The sequence below is a fragment of the Fukomys damarensis genome, unplaced genomic scaffold, assembly GCF_012274545.1.
Source record: "Fukomys damarensis isolate Sample0158 unplaced genomic scaffold, DMR_v1.0_HiC HiC_scaffold_24, whole genome shotgun sequence".
Classification (NCBI taxonomy): Eukaryota; Metazoa; Chordata; class Mammalia; order Rodentia; family Bathyergidae; genus Fukomys; species Fukomys damarensis.
This window is the reverse complement of record NW_022900936.1, coordinates 68,191,539-68,208,960: the sequence shown is the minus strand read 5'-3', so window position 1 is coordinate 68,208,960 and position 17,422 is coordinate 68,191,539. Positions and strand designations below refer to the sequence as shown.

Below are 17,422 nucleotides of genomic sequence, written 5' to 3'. Positions count from 1 at the left end.
GTTTTTTTTTTTTTAAGACAGGGTCTTGCTATGTAGCTCAGGCTTCCCTTGAATTTACTACGTAGTCCAGGCTGGCCTTGAACTTTCAGTGATCCTCCTGCCTTAGCCTTCTGAGTGCTGGGATTACAGGCATGCACCGCCACTCCTGGCATATATACCTATTTTGCTTTAAATCATTATATCAACAAAAGTATTAACTCCAAGTTGTAAATTTAGAAATCATATACAACTTTCACTGTCATCCCTCATGGCTGGGCTGGTGTTTAATTTTAAATTTTTAGGATGAAAAAAAGCCCTGGAGACCTAGGGATCTTAGTCCAGTTTAGAACTTAGTCTAGTTTTTTCTCACCAACCTTTTCTACAGCTGAGGTGTAGGGGTACAGAATTGCTTTGACCCCTCACATATTTTCAAAAGTGATGGCATTTTGCTACATAATCACTTGTTCTTTGTTTTAAAATAAAAAGTGTATTAAATCCTTGATCATGGAGAAAACTGGCCCGGCAGTCAAGGGGGTGATGCTTTTCCACGGCACACGCTAGGACAGGCAGAGCAGAGCTAGGCCCCGACTATTTTTCATACGATAAGCTGAGTGAGGCTCAGAGAAACATCATGCCTCGCACGTGGTCTTTAACCAGAATGTCTGCTCTCCTCACAGCCTTTGAATCTATGCTATGTGTACATCATTTGACAGAGTCTAGATCCTGGTACTGATGAGAAGAGAAGACAGACCTGAGGCTGGGGCTGTAAGTACGTGTCCATGGGTGAGCAGCCTTGGCCAGCAGACGTGGTCCTGTGCATGTGTGTAAGTGTGAGTGTGAGCCTGGATGGCGTGAAGACACAGGCTATACTACAGACCTCCAGTTATACTGGTGAGAAGAAACAGGACACCTGCACTGATCTCGTGTGCACACATGTGGATATGTGTGAGTACATGTGTACAGGTCTCAGGATAGGCAAGAGCAGGGTCTACACCTGAGGATGTCCTGTGCGTGTGCGTGCACTATACACATACACTGGGGCATATGCTTCTGAGTCTACAGGTTTACTTCAGGACCGGTTCCATGTTGACTTTCCTCCAAGCTCCATCTCTGCTCAAGAGACTTTTAGTCACTAACTCAGATCAGTGCTAGTTTAAAACTTTACATTTCCTTTCTTCAACCTGAGCTTGAAGCTGCACTTTACTAGGGATTCCTACAGGATGCAAAAAGCTACGTTCCCCATGATCTGTTCTGGAAAGTTTGGGGATATTACTGACATTTAGAGTTAACAACCACCTAATTTGAAAGGGATAAGGTTAGGCAGTGAGGTGGCTTATCCTGGTTCACACCATGTTGCAAGAAGCAGGATCTGAACAGATCTGTTGAACTCCCAGCTAGCTCCATACAACACGAGAGAGCCTGTGACAGAACCAGTCATCAGCCACCAAGTGTCACTGACGTCTGGGGTGGGAGTGCCTACAGTATGAGGAGGTACCCACCTCAGACTTTTCCCCAAATTGCTGTAAGATGTAGTGGCAGACACATGCTATGTTCTACAAAAGAATATTCCCTCATTTAGAAAGGTGGAGCTTCTTTCTCGTGCCCTATCTGGTCCATTTGTATATTCAGATTCAGAAAAATTCTAACATGTTTCTGAGAACTACAGAGCTGGAGTTCATATAAAATGTGATCTGGGCTCATGACTCCCTGTGAGCTCAGACTCGAGGACACTCACAGGTGGCGGGGGGTCCCCTGCTAGAAACCAGGCCCAGCACATACCATTTAAGAAGTCTCGCTGTGTTTCTAGGACTTGGTTGATGTCCTGTACCCAGGCCTGCTGGATATCTGAGTTGGCAGCTTGCAGAATGACCTTCTCAGAAGTCTCTCTATTCACGAGTGCAAATTTGCAGGGGTCATTGTCCACATTCTCCTCCAGGACCAAGTAATTCATCTGGAAGAAAATGAGGTGATCCTTTAATATTTAAGAGGTTAAAAAAGCATCAATCTACTATGATACTTTTCTCAAGAGATCTAAGCCCTTACCTGAGGATATCTAAGAGTGAAAACTTCTCCTGGATCCTACAGTAAGCACTTTGCCTCTGCTTTTGGGTGAATGACAGACTCAGGGACACTTACAGGATCACGCTGGGGACTGGCTCCCCACTCACCGCTGATCATCGTTTCTTGTTCAGCCTCCTTGAGGCAGGCTGAGAGATCTTTAAGGCTCTAGGTCTTTCAATAATATAAACAGCCTGCTGTGGCATGTGTACTATAGGTTTGCCACCACTGCTCGAGTCCTCCCCACCCAGTCAGTGCCTTCTATCTGGGATGTCACTTTGAGAATTTGGCTCTTTCTTGCCTCTCCACATCTCCATGGCATCCTCACCTTGATGCTCCTTTTGAACATGTAGCCTGGGGTGAGGGACCCCTTCCTGAGCAGTTCACTGAAGATGACAATCTGCTCAAAGAGGAACACGCGCCTCTCCTTGGTCCGAGACTGCATACTGGCATCCAGCTCAATCACGTAGAACGTGTCCTGCTGCAGCAGCTTGCCCTGGGCAGTGAGGGTGCCCTGATGGGGATAGAAGCCAGAAGAAGGCTGTGAGAAGTGGGAAGCTGACCAAATGAACTCCCCACTGGGGAAATGGATGGCAGACCTGACACCAAAAGCCTTTGGCTCTAGCAAAACACTGAATGGGGGCCCATCCACTCATCTAGGGCAGACCAGGGCCATCTTCCTGAAAGGGCCCTGGAGGAAGAGGAAAAGAAGGTGATAGAACCTAAAAAAAAAAAAAAAAAAAAAAAAAAAAAAAAAAAAAAAACACTCTTTTAAAAAAAAAAAAAAAAAAAAAAAAAAAAAAAAAAAAAAAGAAAATAGCTCTAGGAAAATGCCAGAGGAAGGCAGAATTATTAGCTAAAAAGAAATCAAGAATCATCCTGGTTCTTTGCATTTTTTTATTAAAAGAAGAATACAAAGTAAGTGTCTCTGGGAGCTAGAAGAAGCTTTTATTTTTTGGTACCGGGCATTAAACTCAAGATCTTGCACTTGCGAGGCAGGCATGGCACCACTGAGCTAAATCCCCAGCCCTAGAAGAAGCCTTTTGTCCTTGTAGTTCTGAAAGCTGGGCCTGCCTGGCTCCCCTGCAGTGTGGGCCTAGGACCCAGGAAGCTCCTGTAGTTATGAACTCAGAACCAACCACAGCTGAGGGAAGTGACATAGGAAATGACCAATAGGTCCCCTGTCCTGTGTTTATTCTAGGATGGGGATACACAGTTTAACATCTTAGTATCCTGCTGTAGTCAACAAATAAAGACAGAAGCACCCTATCTTATAAACTAGTAGATATTCTCCAGGTCCCATGACCTTTCTTCAAATGACTCCTGCTACCAGGCCATGTGCCACCTAGCCGAGGTGGTAGAGCCTATTGGAGCCTGTTGCTAGTTTCTACTGAGATTCTTCAGAGATATCTTCAAAGGGAATATGCCTAATCCAGTAAGACTTCACAGAAGCTATCAGAAAACCTGGCTCTGCAACCAGAAGACCCTGCTATTTGAGAGAGCAGTCTGAGATAGCTTTCCTGGGTGATGACTTTTGCCCTTTAGTGCAAACAAGGGCCATTTCATACACGTGATGCTTTTTTCCAAACATTACCTGGCATAGAGGTCATTTTCTTCTGTGTTGCTGAGAAATGCTTGCCCTCTGTTTGGAGCCTACCTCTGAACAGCCAAGGTCAGCAGCCAAACAGGCTTATCTCTACCCTGGTCCAAAGTTAATATTAAGCCAGGGACCAACTAGCCAGGAAAGTGCTAAAAGCTCTATTAATGTTACACAAGAACTTGATCATGGGGTACAGGCAGCCAATGGCCAAAGGAAAAGCCAGATAATTTGAGAGGGAGGGAATTAAAACGAGAGGCTCTAACTTCTCCTGCCCAAAGTCACACACAGGGCAGAGACATACACTCACCACTCTTCCAAATTAGCTGCAGGAACACACAGCAAATTCTCTGTGGCTCCATGAAAACAGGAGGCAGTGCTGCCTGATTTAAAAGACCAAAGAACCGGCCCTATATGGACACACATCCATGCACTAGGAAGTCTAGTTTGGGTCAGACAGCACCACTGTATGCCATTCCTCCTGTAAGTGGCCAGTTCTCCAGAGCCCTGGAGAAAGCCAGGCCAGACTCCTATCTGAAAAACACAGACTTTGAGATGGAAGAGTGGAAGAGATTATTGGATTGTTCAGAATGGTCTCAGACTTGGCATAAGGCCAAGGGAAAAGGTACAAAGTACCTCCAGTGCGATTAGAGAGAAACTGTGCATGAACTCAGGTGCATTTCTCCTGAGTAACCCTCCTTATGCTAACAGCCTTGAAAAGCAGAACCTGTGAAAACAAATAGTAATAGAAACCCTCCATCTAGTTCCTATCCCAACAGAATCTGGAAACCAGACACAGTGGATAAGCCGCAAGGGCAAAGAACACTGGAGGATTTGGCTCAGGAATGTCATGAGTCCAACTCAACCATGAGAAAAACATCTGCTAAATACACTTACACCCCCAGTCTGCCTCGTATCTGTTCTCATATTTTATCTATTCTAGCTTAGTGTGGGGTGGGAGAAAGTCATGCCTTTCTCAGTCATCTCAAATTGAGGGAATCACTTTTCTCCAAAAAGGAAGAGTGAAATCTTAAATTATGGAATTATTGAGAAACAGGATTAGAAGATCCATCTCTTTCTCCAGGGGGGTTAGCAATTACTAGGTGCCAGTCAGTAACTGTGTCAGTTGTAATTTTTTCATATTAATGTTCAAAATATATTATGCTTTGTTAATTTGGACATAAATTAATAATAATAACTTATTAAGTATAAAGCAGGAAGCCATTGCTCTTCAAACATTCACTGCTATGGGCTGACTTGCCTATCATAATTCATGTGTTGGGGCCCCAATCTCCAGTACCTGAGAACGTGGGAGAGGGGGTCTGCACAGAGGTAATCAGGTGATGTCTTTATGAAAGGACACAGAGGTACATGGGCAGAACAAAGGCAATATGAAGATATAGGCGGAACGCCTTGTACATGGAAAGGTGGCCATCTACCCACATAGGAGAGGGCCTGGAACAACCCTTCTAGCCCTTGGAAAGAGCATCTCTGATAATTCCTTGATGTCTGCCGTTAGCCTGCAGAACTGCAAAGACATATTTCTGTTAAGTCACCCAGCTTAGTATGTGCTGTTACCGCAGGCCACGCAAACCTGGGTGTTTACTTCAGCCACTCCTCAGACTATCTAGTATTTTCTTAAGATGGACTCCTTTCACTCTTTAAGGAATAGAAATGTGCCCTGTGACATATACTGGCTTGAACCACAGTAGAACATGTGTGACTCCCATCAGAACATATCACTTTTATCAGAATTTTTACTACTGGGTAATTTTTAAATACCATTTAAATGTTTTCCTTAAGGAACTGTGTAATATGATGACATCTGGTCTGATAAATCAATGCCTTTCTTGGATTAATTATGAAACACCATTGAGAAGTGGTATATGTACTACCAGTGGTTCAAGCTGGTGGGAATGACCAAATTCAAGTCAGAGCCACTTGTACTGAGGCATGAATTATGGCCCCACAGTGAGTGAGTTCAATGTTCATTGATCAAAAAATATAATCACTATAGAGATCTGTCTAACAGATCCATTTTCTAAAAAAAAAAGTATTAATTTTCCTGCTTAGGTTTCATTTACATCACACACTCTGCTGTCCTTTATATCCCCACATTTCTCAATCAAGAAGCAAGAGGGAAGAGGTCATCACCAGGTTCAAAGCTCTAAAGGAAATGGGTTTCCAATGCCCTTGGAATTCTGCCTCCAGTTTGGCCAACAGGTCTCTTTCTGGCCTATCATTGGATTTCCTATATAGATACAACCTCCAGGTCTGTAAACCAGAGTGTACCGGGGAGAGGAGGCAGGAACTCAGTAGCCTGAGGAAGAGATCTCAGTAGCCCAGATTCCTGTTGCCCAGAAGAGAGAGGGCTTCGATCCACCCCTAAGTGCTCACCTCAAAGCCCTGCAGGCGTCCCAGATTCATCATGTCATTGCAGCGTTTGGGAACAAGGCACATTAGCTCCACTGCTTTCTGCAGGAAAGAACAATATTCGCTCAGGAGGGGATCACCACTCAGTCAGAAGCTCATGGCAGTTTAGGGATGGAAGACAGGGACCTGGCTTCCCAATGGCTTCATCACTCTGGGAGAGGATGCTGGTCTCTGTGGCCCACACCCAAAGGACTGCGGGTCTTCTGCTCAGATAGGGGATGGTGGTCATCAGCTCAGGGCTCCATGTCAATCACTGGACAGTGTGGGGGAATGTTACTCAGCCCATCGTTTCCAGCACCTGCTTTTGTTCATCAGTTCCCTTTCCTTCCCGTATTTTCTTTCTTCTCTCTGTTGCTTCCTAACTGACCAAGTAACAATTTAGCCTGGCTGGTGAAACACTAGAGGTTTTGACCTAAAATAACCTGCCAAGGTGGCTGCAACCTCTCCAGTTTAAAATAATCTCCAAGGTGACAGAAAGGACTTCACACAGGCTGTAATCCTCGGGACGAGACTGGGGGAATGAAAATGGAATGCTTTGTATGTTAGAGTCAAATAGTACTTGGATTCATGCATAATGTTGCATTTAGATCCTTTTGCAACTTCACCTACTCTCTGAAGGATGTTAAAGAGGTCAAATGACACCACTGCTCACTACATGTCACCTGAAGCCACAAGAACACCAGCAGGTCTTAGCCCTGGGCTGGCCTAGTACAGACTCTTAAAAATTCTTTGTGCTCATCAACACCTGCCATTCCTCACAGCTGCCCCATAGGAGAGGAGTCAGTCTGGTCCCTTGCTTCTTCTGAGTCAATGTCTTCCCTTCAGGGACAGACACCCTGTATGGTGCCCAAGAACAGTAAGCATTACAAGCAGAATACTCACCTCAATATCTATACACTCCAAACCAGCCTTCTCGCTGTATCTCAGGAAGTCCTACCAAGGAGGGGAAGCAGGCAGTGGTGAGTGCAGGGGTGAAATGAGTCAGCAAAACAGAGAACTATAAAAAACTTATCATAAAAATGCAGTGATGCCCCACAGGCTTTCCAGCCAGGAGGGGTGGTAACGGCTTGTAGTATCAGGGAAATGAACTTAGGAGTCATGGTAGACATGATGACATTGAGAACTCCCCCCAAATATCCCAAGTTTCAAAAATAGGAGAGAAGCAGGATGGGAAGGAGGAAGAAAAGGGGGATTGTGGCCAGAAAGGATGGGAGAAGGGAAAATCAAGTCTCTCTTCCATTTAACCTCATTTCTGTAAGGAAAATTAGGTCAAGTTATTGTTTAAAATGAAATATGACCAAATGTTTGGTATTACTCATTTAAGGTTTCTAGGGCTTTCCATTTGTCTTTTTTCTCCCTTTTACTCTGATTTTATGCTCTTACAAGTTTTTAGTCTTCACAGGTATCAAGTCAATGACTATGACAAAGTAAGAAAATGAAAAGAAAAAAAGAAAATCAAGAAACAACCAACTTAAAGGGCAGAAAGAAGAGCGACACAATTTATCAGCATGAAAAGCTAAAAGAATAACCAGCAGATGAGACAAAAACCCATCTTTACCCCACCATATCACAGTCCCCCAGGACAGAGTGATAGAGACAGAGCCTGGAACTCCACTGCCCATTATATCTGGCCCAAGGATATGTTTCTCCAGCCCTGGCCCAGGCCTAGGGCTTCTTACCTTGAGGAGCAACTGGTATTTTGTTATTCTCTGAATGGGCTTGATAAGGAAGTCACTCAGTGTCAGCCTTTGATTTATCTCCTGTTTTACCTCCTAAAACACAAGGGAATTATGCTAGATTCAAAGGAGCCCAAGTATTGGGGCACTCTAGGTCAAGGTTCAAAGGCATCATGTTTTATAATAAAGTTTAAGAATCTCCACATCATGAACAAGGAAGGATTGTTTACATGACTGCTCATTTGTTAGGAACAACCCATAGCACCCAACACCTGGGGCTTCTTCTTGCCTGGCTACCATGCTTCCAGACAAGCACTGTCACACCTTGGGCCTCACCCCAGCTGTGGGAGACAAGCTAGAATTGATCCTATGTTCTCTCTACTGCTCCAGGGCAATCAGGCAAGTAGGGCTTCCTGTGGGACACAACAGGCCTACACAGCGGGACCCTGCTCCTTAAGCACTCAGTTAAGAGATCCTTCCCTTCCTCTCCAACAACACACCACTCTTTCTAAGAGGTGGCAAAGAGCTTAGAGGTGCTGGGCAGGACCTCTGGGAACAGAAGCAGAGGCAGCAAAGCTACTGTGAACTCCTCAACTGAGAGGAGGGCTCTAGGCAAGTAGTCCCAGAAGGGCTGATGAGAAATGGTGTGGGCACCATCTTCTCTGTAGTCACTTAGGGAGGGTCAGAGCTGCCAAAGCAGACCCTGTGTTACAGATACATTCTATAAATGGGGTCCACAGACATGACCCCCTCGGTTCCTCATAAGCAAAGGTGCTCATGGAAACTCAGTTCCTGACATGAAGGTTCAACATTGTGGGGTGAATGGATGACATCTAGGATTTCTGAATGAGCTACCTTGGGCTGCTCCCTGTTCCCCGGGCATATTCTGAGCCTCATACCTCGAAGTAGGCATCATATTCGGCCACAATGTACTCAGAGCGTGGCTTATTTTGGCAGTACCACACGTAGATGTGCAGCTTCCGCTCCTGCAGAGCAGCAGAGGAGGCAAGAGTCAGGCATCTCATACCTCTCATTCATGCTCACAGCACCGAGCTGGCTCACACATGCAGGGGAGGACCGAGGATGGTCCACACTTGGGAAACCAGAGGCAGTTCAGTAGCAAGGACATACAGCAAAAGTGGTAGGCAAGGGCTCACCTTCCACACTGCCAAGAAGGTTTAAAGCAAAACCCCAAAACTCAGGGAGGGGGGCAAGTCCAAGAAGAGCAACAGAGAAAAGGGATTAAAAAAAAAAATGAACACAGAAGAGCTTGGGGAAGCAGAGGAGAGATGGCCAGGGTGCCACTCACATGTTTAATGAAGAGTTGGGCCAGTCTATCTTGCTCTTGGATACATTTTTCCAGTTCACCCAGGAAGAAACTAAAAGCAAAGAGTGGATAAGAGAAGGGAGCCATGCTATTTAGAACTGAATTATCTCTCAATGATGCTCTAAATGGCAGGAGACTCCTGTTAAGCCTTGCCTCATAGGTCAGATGCTGGAAAAAAGGTCCCCAAAATGCCCACTCTTGGGCCCCACAAACACTTACTCCTTATGCCAGTCATAGATCTGGTGGATGTTTCCAAACACGATTTTATCCTTTCCTCGCATATCCTCAGGGACACCCTTCTCCTCTATCCTCTTCATGAAGCCCTGCAGGGTTAGTGGAGGAGAATCCCTGAGCCAGTGCTCCAGGCCCACCCTGAAGCCCCTGTCAGCCCCACTCTGTGTGAGTTTGAGGGTGAGTGTGCTGTAGCCTTTGACCCTTCATCAAGACTTGACCCTCCTTGGGCAGAGTGACAGACAAAACATTTTATGAAGTTTCTGGACACCTTTCTTTGCCTCTAGTCCCCCGGAGAAAGAACTGGGGCAGGAGTATAGTTCAGTGGCAGAGCGCTTGCAGAGCATGCATGAGGCCCTAGGTTTAATCCCCAGCACCACACACACACACACACACGCACGCACACACACACACACACACACACACAGAGCAATTGTTTGTCCTTCTCCCTTCTCCTAAATCAAGTTAATTATACATTTAAAGACACATCTGGCCTAGAAATAAGTCATAATATGTTAATACTTTAGACTCTGAAACATGTAATCACATTTAGCTTTAAAATCAGATTCTAAGGTAGCACAAGAAGCTTGCACCCCTGTCTGAGGCACCCAGGTGTTACGTGACAACTCTTACAATCACATCACTGAGGATGGATCCCTGGAGGACCCCAGATAGCCAAGTCCTTTGCTCTGGGGCTGAGCTGCACATGAAGTTATTAACACACCTTCCTACAATCTGCCTCCGCTGAAGACAAGAATAACTTTCTGTAAGTAGAATTTAGGCCCTCTATAGGCCTGGTTAGTTTCTTTCTACAAGGTTCAGGGTAGGCAAATATATAGCCCGAAATCAGCAGATTTCATAGGATAAGGGCTTGGAGGGCAAATCTTGGAAACCAGCAGACAATGGAGACATTAAGAATTTCTAGATTTCATATTCTTTATGAAGATTAAAATTGGGCTGTAAACCATCTAAATTACTACTTACTTTCTTAGATGTTTTCATCCAAGTGTTTCAGTCCCTTGAAAGTGAATCCCTACAGCAATAGAGCTGTTATATTTCTCACCTTGTTGACTCTTTCCTGTGGACCTGTCAATCTTGCTTATTGATGGCTATTTCTTTAACTGTCTTCTTGGTACCTACAATCCTTTCCTCAAAATCTAAGGAAATGTGTTAGGTCCCAAGATTAGATGCAGAGTGACCGGGCTTATATTAATGGTGGCCACAGGTCTGAAGTGTGGATGTCTATATGAAACAGCCAAGAGCTTAAGACAATGGATTCAGCTCTAACCAAGAGTCTTCGCTGAGTGCTGTAACATTTGGGACCGTATCACCTTCTATCTTACAATATTTTAAGGGAAAAGAAAAAAGTATCTACATATTCTATTTGTTTTTTCGTTTTTTGTTTTTTTTGGTACTGGGGATCGAACTCCGGTCCTTGCGCTTGTGAAGCAGAGGCTGGAACCACTGAGCTAAATCCCCAGGCCTACATATTCTATTTGAATCATACCATTTTTATTTTCATTACTGCAAATACCCAGACAGAGTAGGATTTGATCTGCTCCTGGCTGGGTGAGTAACAGCCACACTGCTCCATCTACTCACCTCCACCACAATCCCCAAGTCCTTGACATAGTCTTTCTCTGTCTGTACCAGCTCATTCAGGACAAACCTGGGCAAGGGATAAAGGACAGTGAGGGTTCCTCTTCATTGTTAAGGACACGTCTTCACATCTGACTCACAGGAAGTTGCTTAGGCACCTTATGATAAGACCACCAAAAATACCACCCTCAATACTACGGAAAGGCGATCATGGCTGTCTCAATAGGAACCCCCATTGAGGAGCTGAGTCCAGAGAGGGCCTTGCCCAGGGAACACATAACAGTCAGAGGGATGTCATGCACTGCCTTGTAATCCTCTTTCTACTCTATGCATCTCTGTCCCTGAACAATTGTAGAGACACAGGGTAGAAAGAATAATGACTTGGGGCCAAGGGATCATCATGAGACTTTCAATCTTTCATCTCAACTCCAGTCTTCGCCAACAAAAGGACAAAAGCTCTTTTGTTTTGTGACACAGGGTCTCACTATGTGATTTAGGCTCTCTTTGAACTCACTATTGCAGCCAGGCTGGCATCAAACTCAGGGTGCTCATTCTACCTCAGCCTCCTGGGTTCTGCACCACACCTGGCTAGAAAATCATTTGTTTGACAGCTAGCCTGTAAAACCCGAGAGATTTGGATATCACAGAGATGGAGTGAAGCTTTTACCATTTAGAAGCTACAGTTACTCATATATGTATCCACGGTAACCACCCTGGAAAATCCTCAGCCAAGGCCAGAAAGGCTGACCTCAGACATTCTAGTCACAACTTTGAAAGCAGTGCTGCCTGCCCCAGAAATCAAGAACAACAACAAGGTCATTAGCTTTCTTGGCTTCTTTGTTAATTATTTCTATCTCTTGCAGTATTTACCATTGTCAGTTAGTCATCTGGGGTTTCCCATGCTTATAGGATGCTTATAACAAGGTAGCTACTGTAAAGGTCTACTTTATCTAATGGAAAACATTCAGAAGGAAAGGTTATGTACCTTGCCCAAGGTTGCAAAGTGCCAAATGGAGGCAGGATTTGAACGTTATTGCTAAGGGTGCAAAGACTGAGTCCTTTCACTGTAGCCCACTGCCTAGCAAGCAGCTCTGCCTGGCTCTCCGGAGTTCCCAGAGCCTCAACCCCAAACGCTCTTCTTTCTTCTATCTAGACAGACAACAGCTCTACAGAAAATGCTCATGGTTGTGGAGGACAGGAGAATGCTGTGCAGCCTACTGGAATTGGACTCTTACTATCTAATTTGAAAGGGTTTTGTCTGGAGCTACACAAGCAGTGGTAGAGAGGATAAAGTTCTGACATATTGAAGATGGGCCTTGGCACGGGGATTGTAACTGTCTGCAAGCAGGAAGCAATTTGTCTGAAATTCTTGCCCTGTACACCACTGAGAAGCAGTTAAATCCCTGAGGTATGGGGCCTTGGGACACTGGGGAGGGAGCAAAGGAACATGCGTTCCTTTATCAGCGTGTCGTGTACTTCTGACTAGCTCTCTCTCTCCAGCACAGGCAATCATGTGTTTCAGGCCACAGGAAGAAACTGGCAAGGCCTAAGAGAAGCATTTCAATATATCTTTAGCATGTTTCAAGTTGCCGCTTGGAAGATTGTGGTAAAATAAAGCCCACAGGAAAATGAGAGTGGGAATTTGGGCTGGGAGGGTCCTTTGGAGATGAATCCAGAGCTGTCTCCAGATGATATTTTTATCCTCAGCTATTTGCTGACTGGTGGTCTGTCCAGGCTTTTCAGCCTCTAAGGAAGGGGACTGCTCGGTGCTGCCTGGGGACCCTGCAGCTTTTCCCTGGAAGGGCTAATGAGGTACCTGGGAAGACTGGGACAGATTGAAATTATAGCGAAGACTTAAGCTTATACGCACCTCAAGGCAGTGTGAGATTAACTGTAAAATGAGGTGATGAAGTAATTTTTTCTCATGTTTAATTCTTACCAGCAAAAGTCACTTACAAGTAGATATGCTTTCATCCAACTGAAATTCTTCCAGCTGCAAGTTGGCCCCACTACTAATCTCTCTTCCACAGTAGCAGAGAAAGGCTGCTTTTCCACAGAAAAAAAATTTTTTTGTTTTTGGTACCGGGGATCGAACTTGGGTCCTTGCATTTTAGAGGCAGGCGGCAGCACCACTGAGCTGAATCCCCAGCCCTCCACAGGAAATCTTTAGAGACACAGCACTGGTTTTGCTCCCTGCTGAAAACACTTTTCCTCATCACTAATTCCTTCCCTCCTCTTGGTCTCTGTGCAGACGCCAGAACCATTCACAACTGTAGCATGGCTGTATCCATACTCCCATAGGCTGCTCTATTTTTTTCTTTTTCCAACTCTCAAGAAATCACTTAACTTATTTTATCTGTCTGATTTCTCCCATTAGAAATGTAAACCTGCTACAAGGGTGAAGACTCTTTATTACTGTTATTATTTCTCTTTTTCACCAATATGTCTCACTAGCAGGATACCATGGTGTCCAGCATATACTTGTTGAATGAATGGCTGACTACCACCTAAAGACCGGTAAGTCCATTCTCAAGCTTTTTCTTCTTCTGGACAAATACTACTTATTCCTCTTCTCCATGGAACTCTCATTCAACTCTCTGTGTCCTACTACCATCTTCTGATTGAGTTTTGGTCCACTCTATTCTTCACATGGCTATAAAGGACAGCAGGAAACAGGGCTGATACCCAGTAAGAGGAATGAGTTATTCTATAGCAGGCTTTTCAGGAGAGCTCTGGTGGAGAAGTGTGGAGAATGAGATGAGGAAAAGGAGCGAAATGAGAAAATATCATGTTTAAACAAGGTCTTAGATATTGCTTGTAGCTTCCTTCAACCTAAAGGACGAGAGTAGTGACTGGTTTTATAGGGATCACCTGCCACCTCATGGCCACTTCACCACCCCGATTTAAGCCTTGCCTTGGCTTGACAAAGGACTGGGACATCAGTTCCAGCTCCATCTCCCCAGTGTAACATCTGCCTGAGGAGCTGAGCACGGTCAGCACAAGTCCTAGGAAATTTCCCTCTGGGGATAGCATTCCTCAACCTCTACCCACCAGCTTCTTGGGGTTCCACCTGAGCATCTGTGAGGTTGTAGGGGTAAATATGGAATTACAGTTTACACGCTACTTGCTCTTCTCCACTACAAGGTGACAGCTCTGCTTTGATACTGTGTTCTTGCTATAATTCTTCTATTTTTGCTTCCTGGGAGATAAAGTCTTAAATGTTCACTCTGCATATTTCCCAGCAACAAGAAAGACTTGATCTCACTTATTTTGACTAATTTTTATGTTTGTGGCCTAGCTAAAGCATGATAAATTTGGGGAGAAGGGCAGACTAAACGGAAGGGAGGGACCCTCCACACGTACCTACCCTGTTCTTGCTGCTCCTTACAAACTCCTATGTTGAGCTATGTCTAGGACTCACTGGCAGCTTGCTTCTAGCAGAGTCAAACCCTGAACAAGAAAACTGAACATCTAGAGGAACTGTGGTTCTGCATTACTGGCACTCAGCATCTTCTCCATCATTGCAAGATCAACTTTATATAAAGGTACACAACACAAACCTTGCACAGCACATGGGTCCTTGTGAAGTGGACTTCAGGGTGAACTGTTCTACCACTAGCCATTTGAAGTGGACAGGAGGATCTCATGAACTAAAGCTGCAGATGGATGCTGAACTGAAACCCATGGAAAAGGGGTGGACATAGGCCCTGCCTTGTGGTACAACAGCTCCCTCTTCCTATCTGTCACTTACCTACTTTTGGGGAAAGTCACCATCTTCTGGTGACTTCCATCAGACTCTTTGCCATACCAGGCACTCTACAGATCTCCCTCATAGTTTCCCGAGTTCTGTTGTTATCCCTTTATCAGTATGTTTTAAATTTCTGTCGTATTCTGGTTATGGCCAGACTTTGTCAATGACAGTTCTTATCGTACAGAATACATGTCAGCCGAAACTCCAAGTCAGCACCTAAGTAGCTTATGTACGTATCTGGTCACCTTCACTTAGGGTGAGATCGAGTGGGTGTACGGAACAGGATTCTTCATCTCACTCCCCCAAGCCCCGCCCACTGCCCACCACGCGTGTACACACAGGGTGAGATGGGGGAGCACTTACATCCTGCCTCTCAGGGCCTTGGCTTTCTGTTCTTCTTCCAGGTTTCTAGGAGGTGTAGGTGGGGTCATCCCCTCATTCAGGCAGCCTGTGGGGTCTTTCAGGCTCCCTCGGTAGGAGCCTCCTTCTAGAGTCTAAAAAGAGAAGAATGAATAACTTCAGAAAAGTGTAAACTGCAACGTCACTTGGAAGCCCCATGTCCCCCAAGCCCAGCCACAGCCAACTTGGGAGGTCAGGAGTCCAGCCTGCTCTCACTGAACCACAGCAAAGACTTCCATCCTGCCGTGTGGAGCCCTGAGATGTCGCCTTCTTAGGCAACAGGATATACTTTGCACAGATGCTGCCAACTTCCCAGACATAATGAAGTGGTCAAAGCAATTTACCTCTGGCTAAGAGCTCCAGAGGGAAAGCTAACCATTGCAACTCTACACCAAACAAGGAATTAGGAAAGAAAATCAGTTGCAGGACCATCAAATGCAAAATGATAAGGGGAAGCTAGTGATAGAATAACTGGCAAAATCGTGTTTTGTTAAATCAGCTACAATTCCTTTAAAAAGGACAATGAGATAGAGACAAGAAACAGTCAATGTATGAAATCACAATGGACACTATTGACTGTTTCTAGTCTCTGTCTCATCTGCTTCAAAGGAATTGTAGCTGATTTAACAAAACACGATTTTGCCAGTTATTTTATCACTACCTTCCCCTTATCATTTTGCATTTGATGGTATTACAAGTGAGGAAGGGGAAGACATAAAAAAGGAATTCAGATGTGTTATGTACATGTACCAAATGCATTTACAGCATGTAAAAATTATGTATTACAGACTACTACAAAATGGGGGAGATTGGGTGTGTGGGGAAGACATAAAAAAGGAATTCAGATGTGTTATGTACATGTACCAAATGCATTTACAGCATGAAAAATTATGTATTACAGACTACTACAAAATGGGGGAGATTGGGTGTCGTGGTGCATGCCTGTAATTTCAGTACTTGGGAGGCTGAAGTAGGAAGATCTCTGTGAGTTTGAGGCCAGCTGTGTAACATAGTGAGTTCAAGGCCAACCTGAACTACACAACAAGATCCTGTCTTAAAACAAACACATAAACAAACATACAACAACAACAAAAAGGAATCAAGAAATAGATGGAGGGGGTAGGGAGGGGAGGAAAAGGGGATGATAAAGGAATTAAGATGTGTTATGTACAAGTACCAACTCCTCACAAAGGATGTAGACATTATATACTACAAACATGTATTAAAGAAAACATCTTTGCAAAGGTATTAAGGTTATTTATCAATGGCTTTCTTTCATTTGTTAATTCTTCTCATTTCTTTTGAATAAGGTGTTATAGGACAGAGAAAAAGAATTAAATGTCTTAATATGATTCTTTAGAAGGAGCTAAAGGTAAAAGAACCTAAGCTTGCATCTCAGATGATCTTACATGAGAGCAAAAATTATATTCCATGCTTCAGTTTTCAAATCAGATGTTTCTTCTTTACAGCTTCTAAGTAATAGAGAGGACAGTTGACAGCCTCTTTGAGAAATGAAAATGCTCCTTAATGGTGACTTGCTTTCCTTATGGATGGATTGGTCAGAATAAGGGTACTGAAAATGAGGCCAATGAATACCTTCACAAGTGCCCCGGGAGGAGCACATAGTGGTACTTAGCATTGGATTACGTGGACTGGCAGAAGCAGTGTGGGTAAACAGTAAGACTAAAGATCAAAGTCAAGGGGGGTAACTACCAATCAAATAGGAGACTGCATTACACTATCCAAGAAGCCCATCTATGCCAGCCATGGTGACTGAAAGGAAAGGTTTCACTTAGTAGTCTTAAAAGCATAAGCCCTAAGGTTCAAGTCACAAAAATCCAAAAGTAGTGGGCACAAAAGGCTTCAGTCTGGTCTTTAATAATCTGCACATGGCTGTACAGGGGTAACGCACTGTATTGAATATGTAAGGTTATATCTATGTGGGTTTGATTATAGAAACTAATAAAGTATTCTCTAAATAATGAAAAAAAGAATAAGATAAGACTATAAGAGCAAGAAGCAATTTAAATATGTTCGGGGACCATTTTCATCTCCAGAATTAAGGATTAGTTTAATGTTACATCATTGCCTTTACTCTTTTACTTTCCTTTTTAGTTTTATTTTAGGATTCCCTATTTTTAATGTTCATACAGAGATTTCTTTAACTGAAATACCGAATAGTTTCTTTGGTGTGAAAAACTATAATAGTACATAGGATCCTAATGAGATAATTAATAATGTGAAATAGGAAGTAAAGGGCTAAAGGTGTAGGGAAAGTGGGAAGGGTGGAGGAAAGGTAATAAGGGAGAGGAAAAAAATATGAGAAACTGAAAAAATGGAAATAAAGTGTTTGTAAATGGGGAGGGGAGGAG

The 17,422-nt window shown here is 44.1% G+C and overlaps 1 protein-coding gene across 21 annotated transcripts in view; it reads right to left on the bottom strand.

The window, feature by feature from the left end:
* The window catches only part of Kalrn (kalirin RhoGEF kinase), a 584,665-nt gene that overhangs the window by 54,905 nt on the left and 512,338 nt on the right, over positions 1-17,422 (bottom strand). For all 21 annotated transcript variants that reach the window (XM_010618178.2, XM_010618187.2, XM_010618192.2 and 18 more), the window contains 10 exons: positions 15,015-15,145; positions 10,904-10,970; positions 9,290-9,393; positions 9,053-9,122; positions 8,643-8,729; positions 7,747-7,839; positions 6,950-7,000; positions 6,032-6,109; positions 2,366-2,551; positions 1,759-1,930 (listed from right to left, as the gene is read on the bottom strand). In XM_010618178.2, coding sequence (XP_010616480.1) covers positions 1,759-1,930; positions 2,366-2,551; positions 6,032-6,109; positions 6,950-7,000; positions 7,747-7,839; positions 8,643-8,729; positions 9,053-9,122; positions 9,290-9,393; positions 10,904-10,970; positions 15,015-15,145 — 1,039 coding nt within the window. The remainder of the gene's footprint in view (positions 1-1,758; positions 1,931-2,365; positions 2,552-6,031; positions 6,110-6,949; positions 7,001-7,746; positions 7,840-8,642; positions 8,730-9,052; positions 9,123-9,289; positions 9,394-10,903; positions 10,971-15,014; positions 15,146-17,422) is intronic.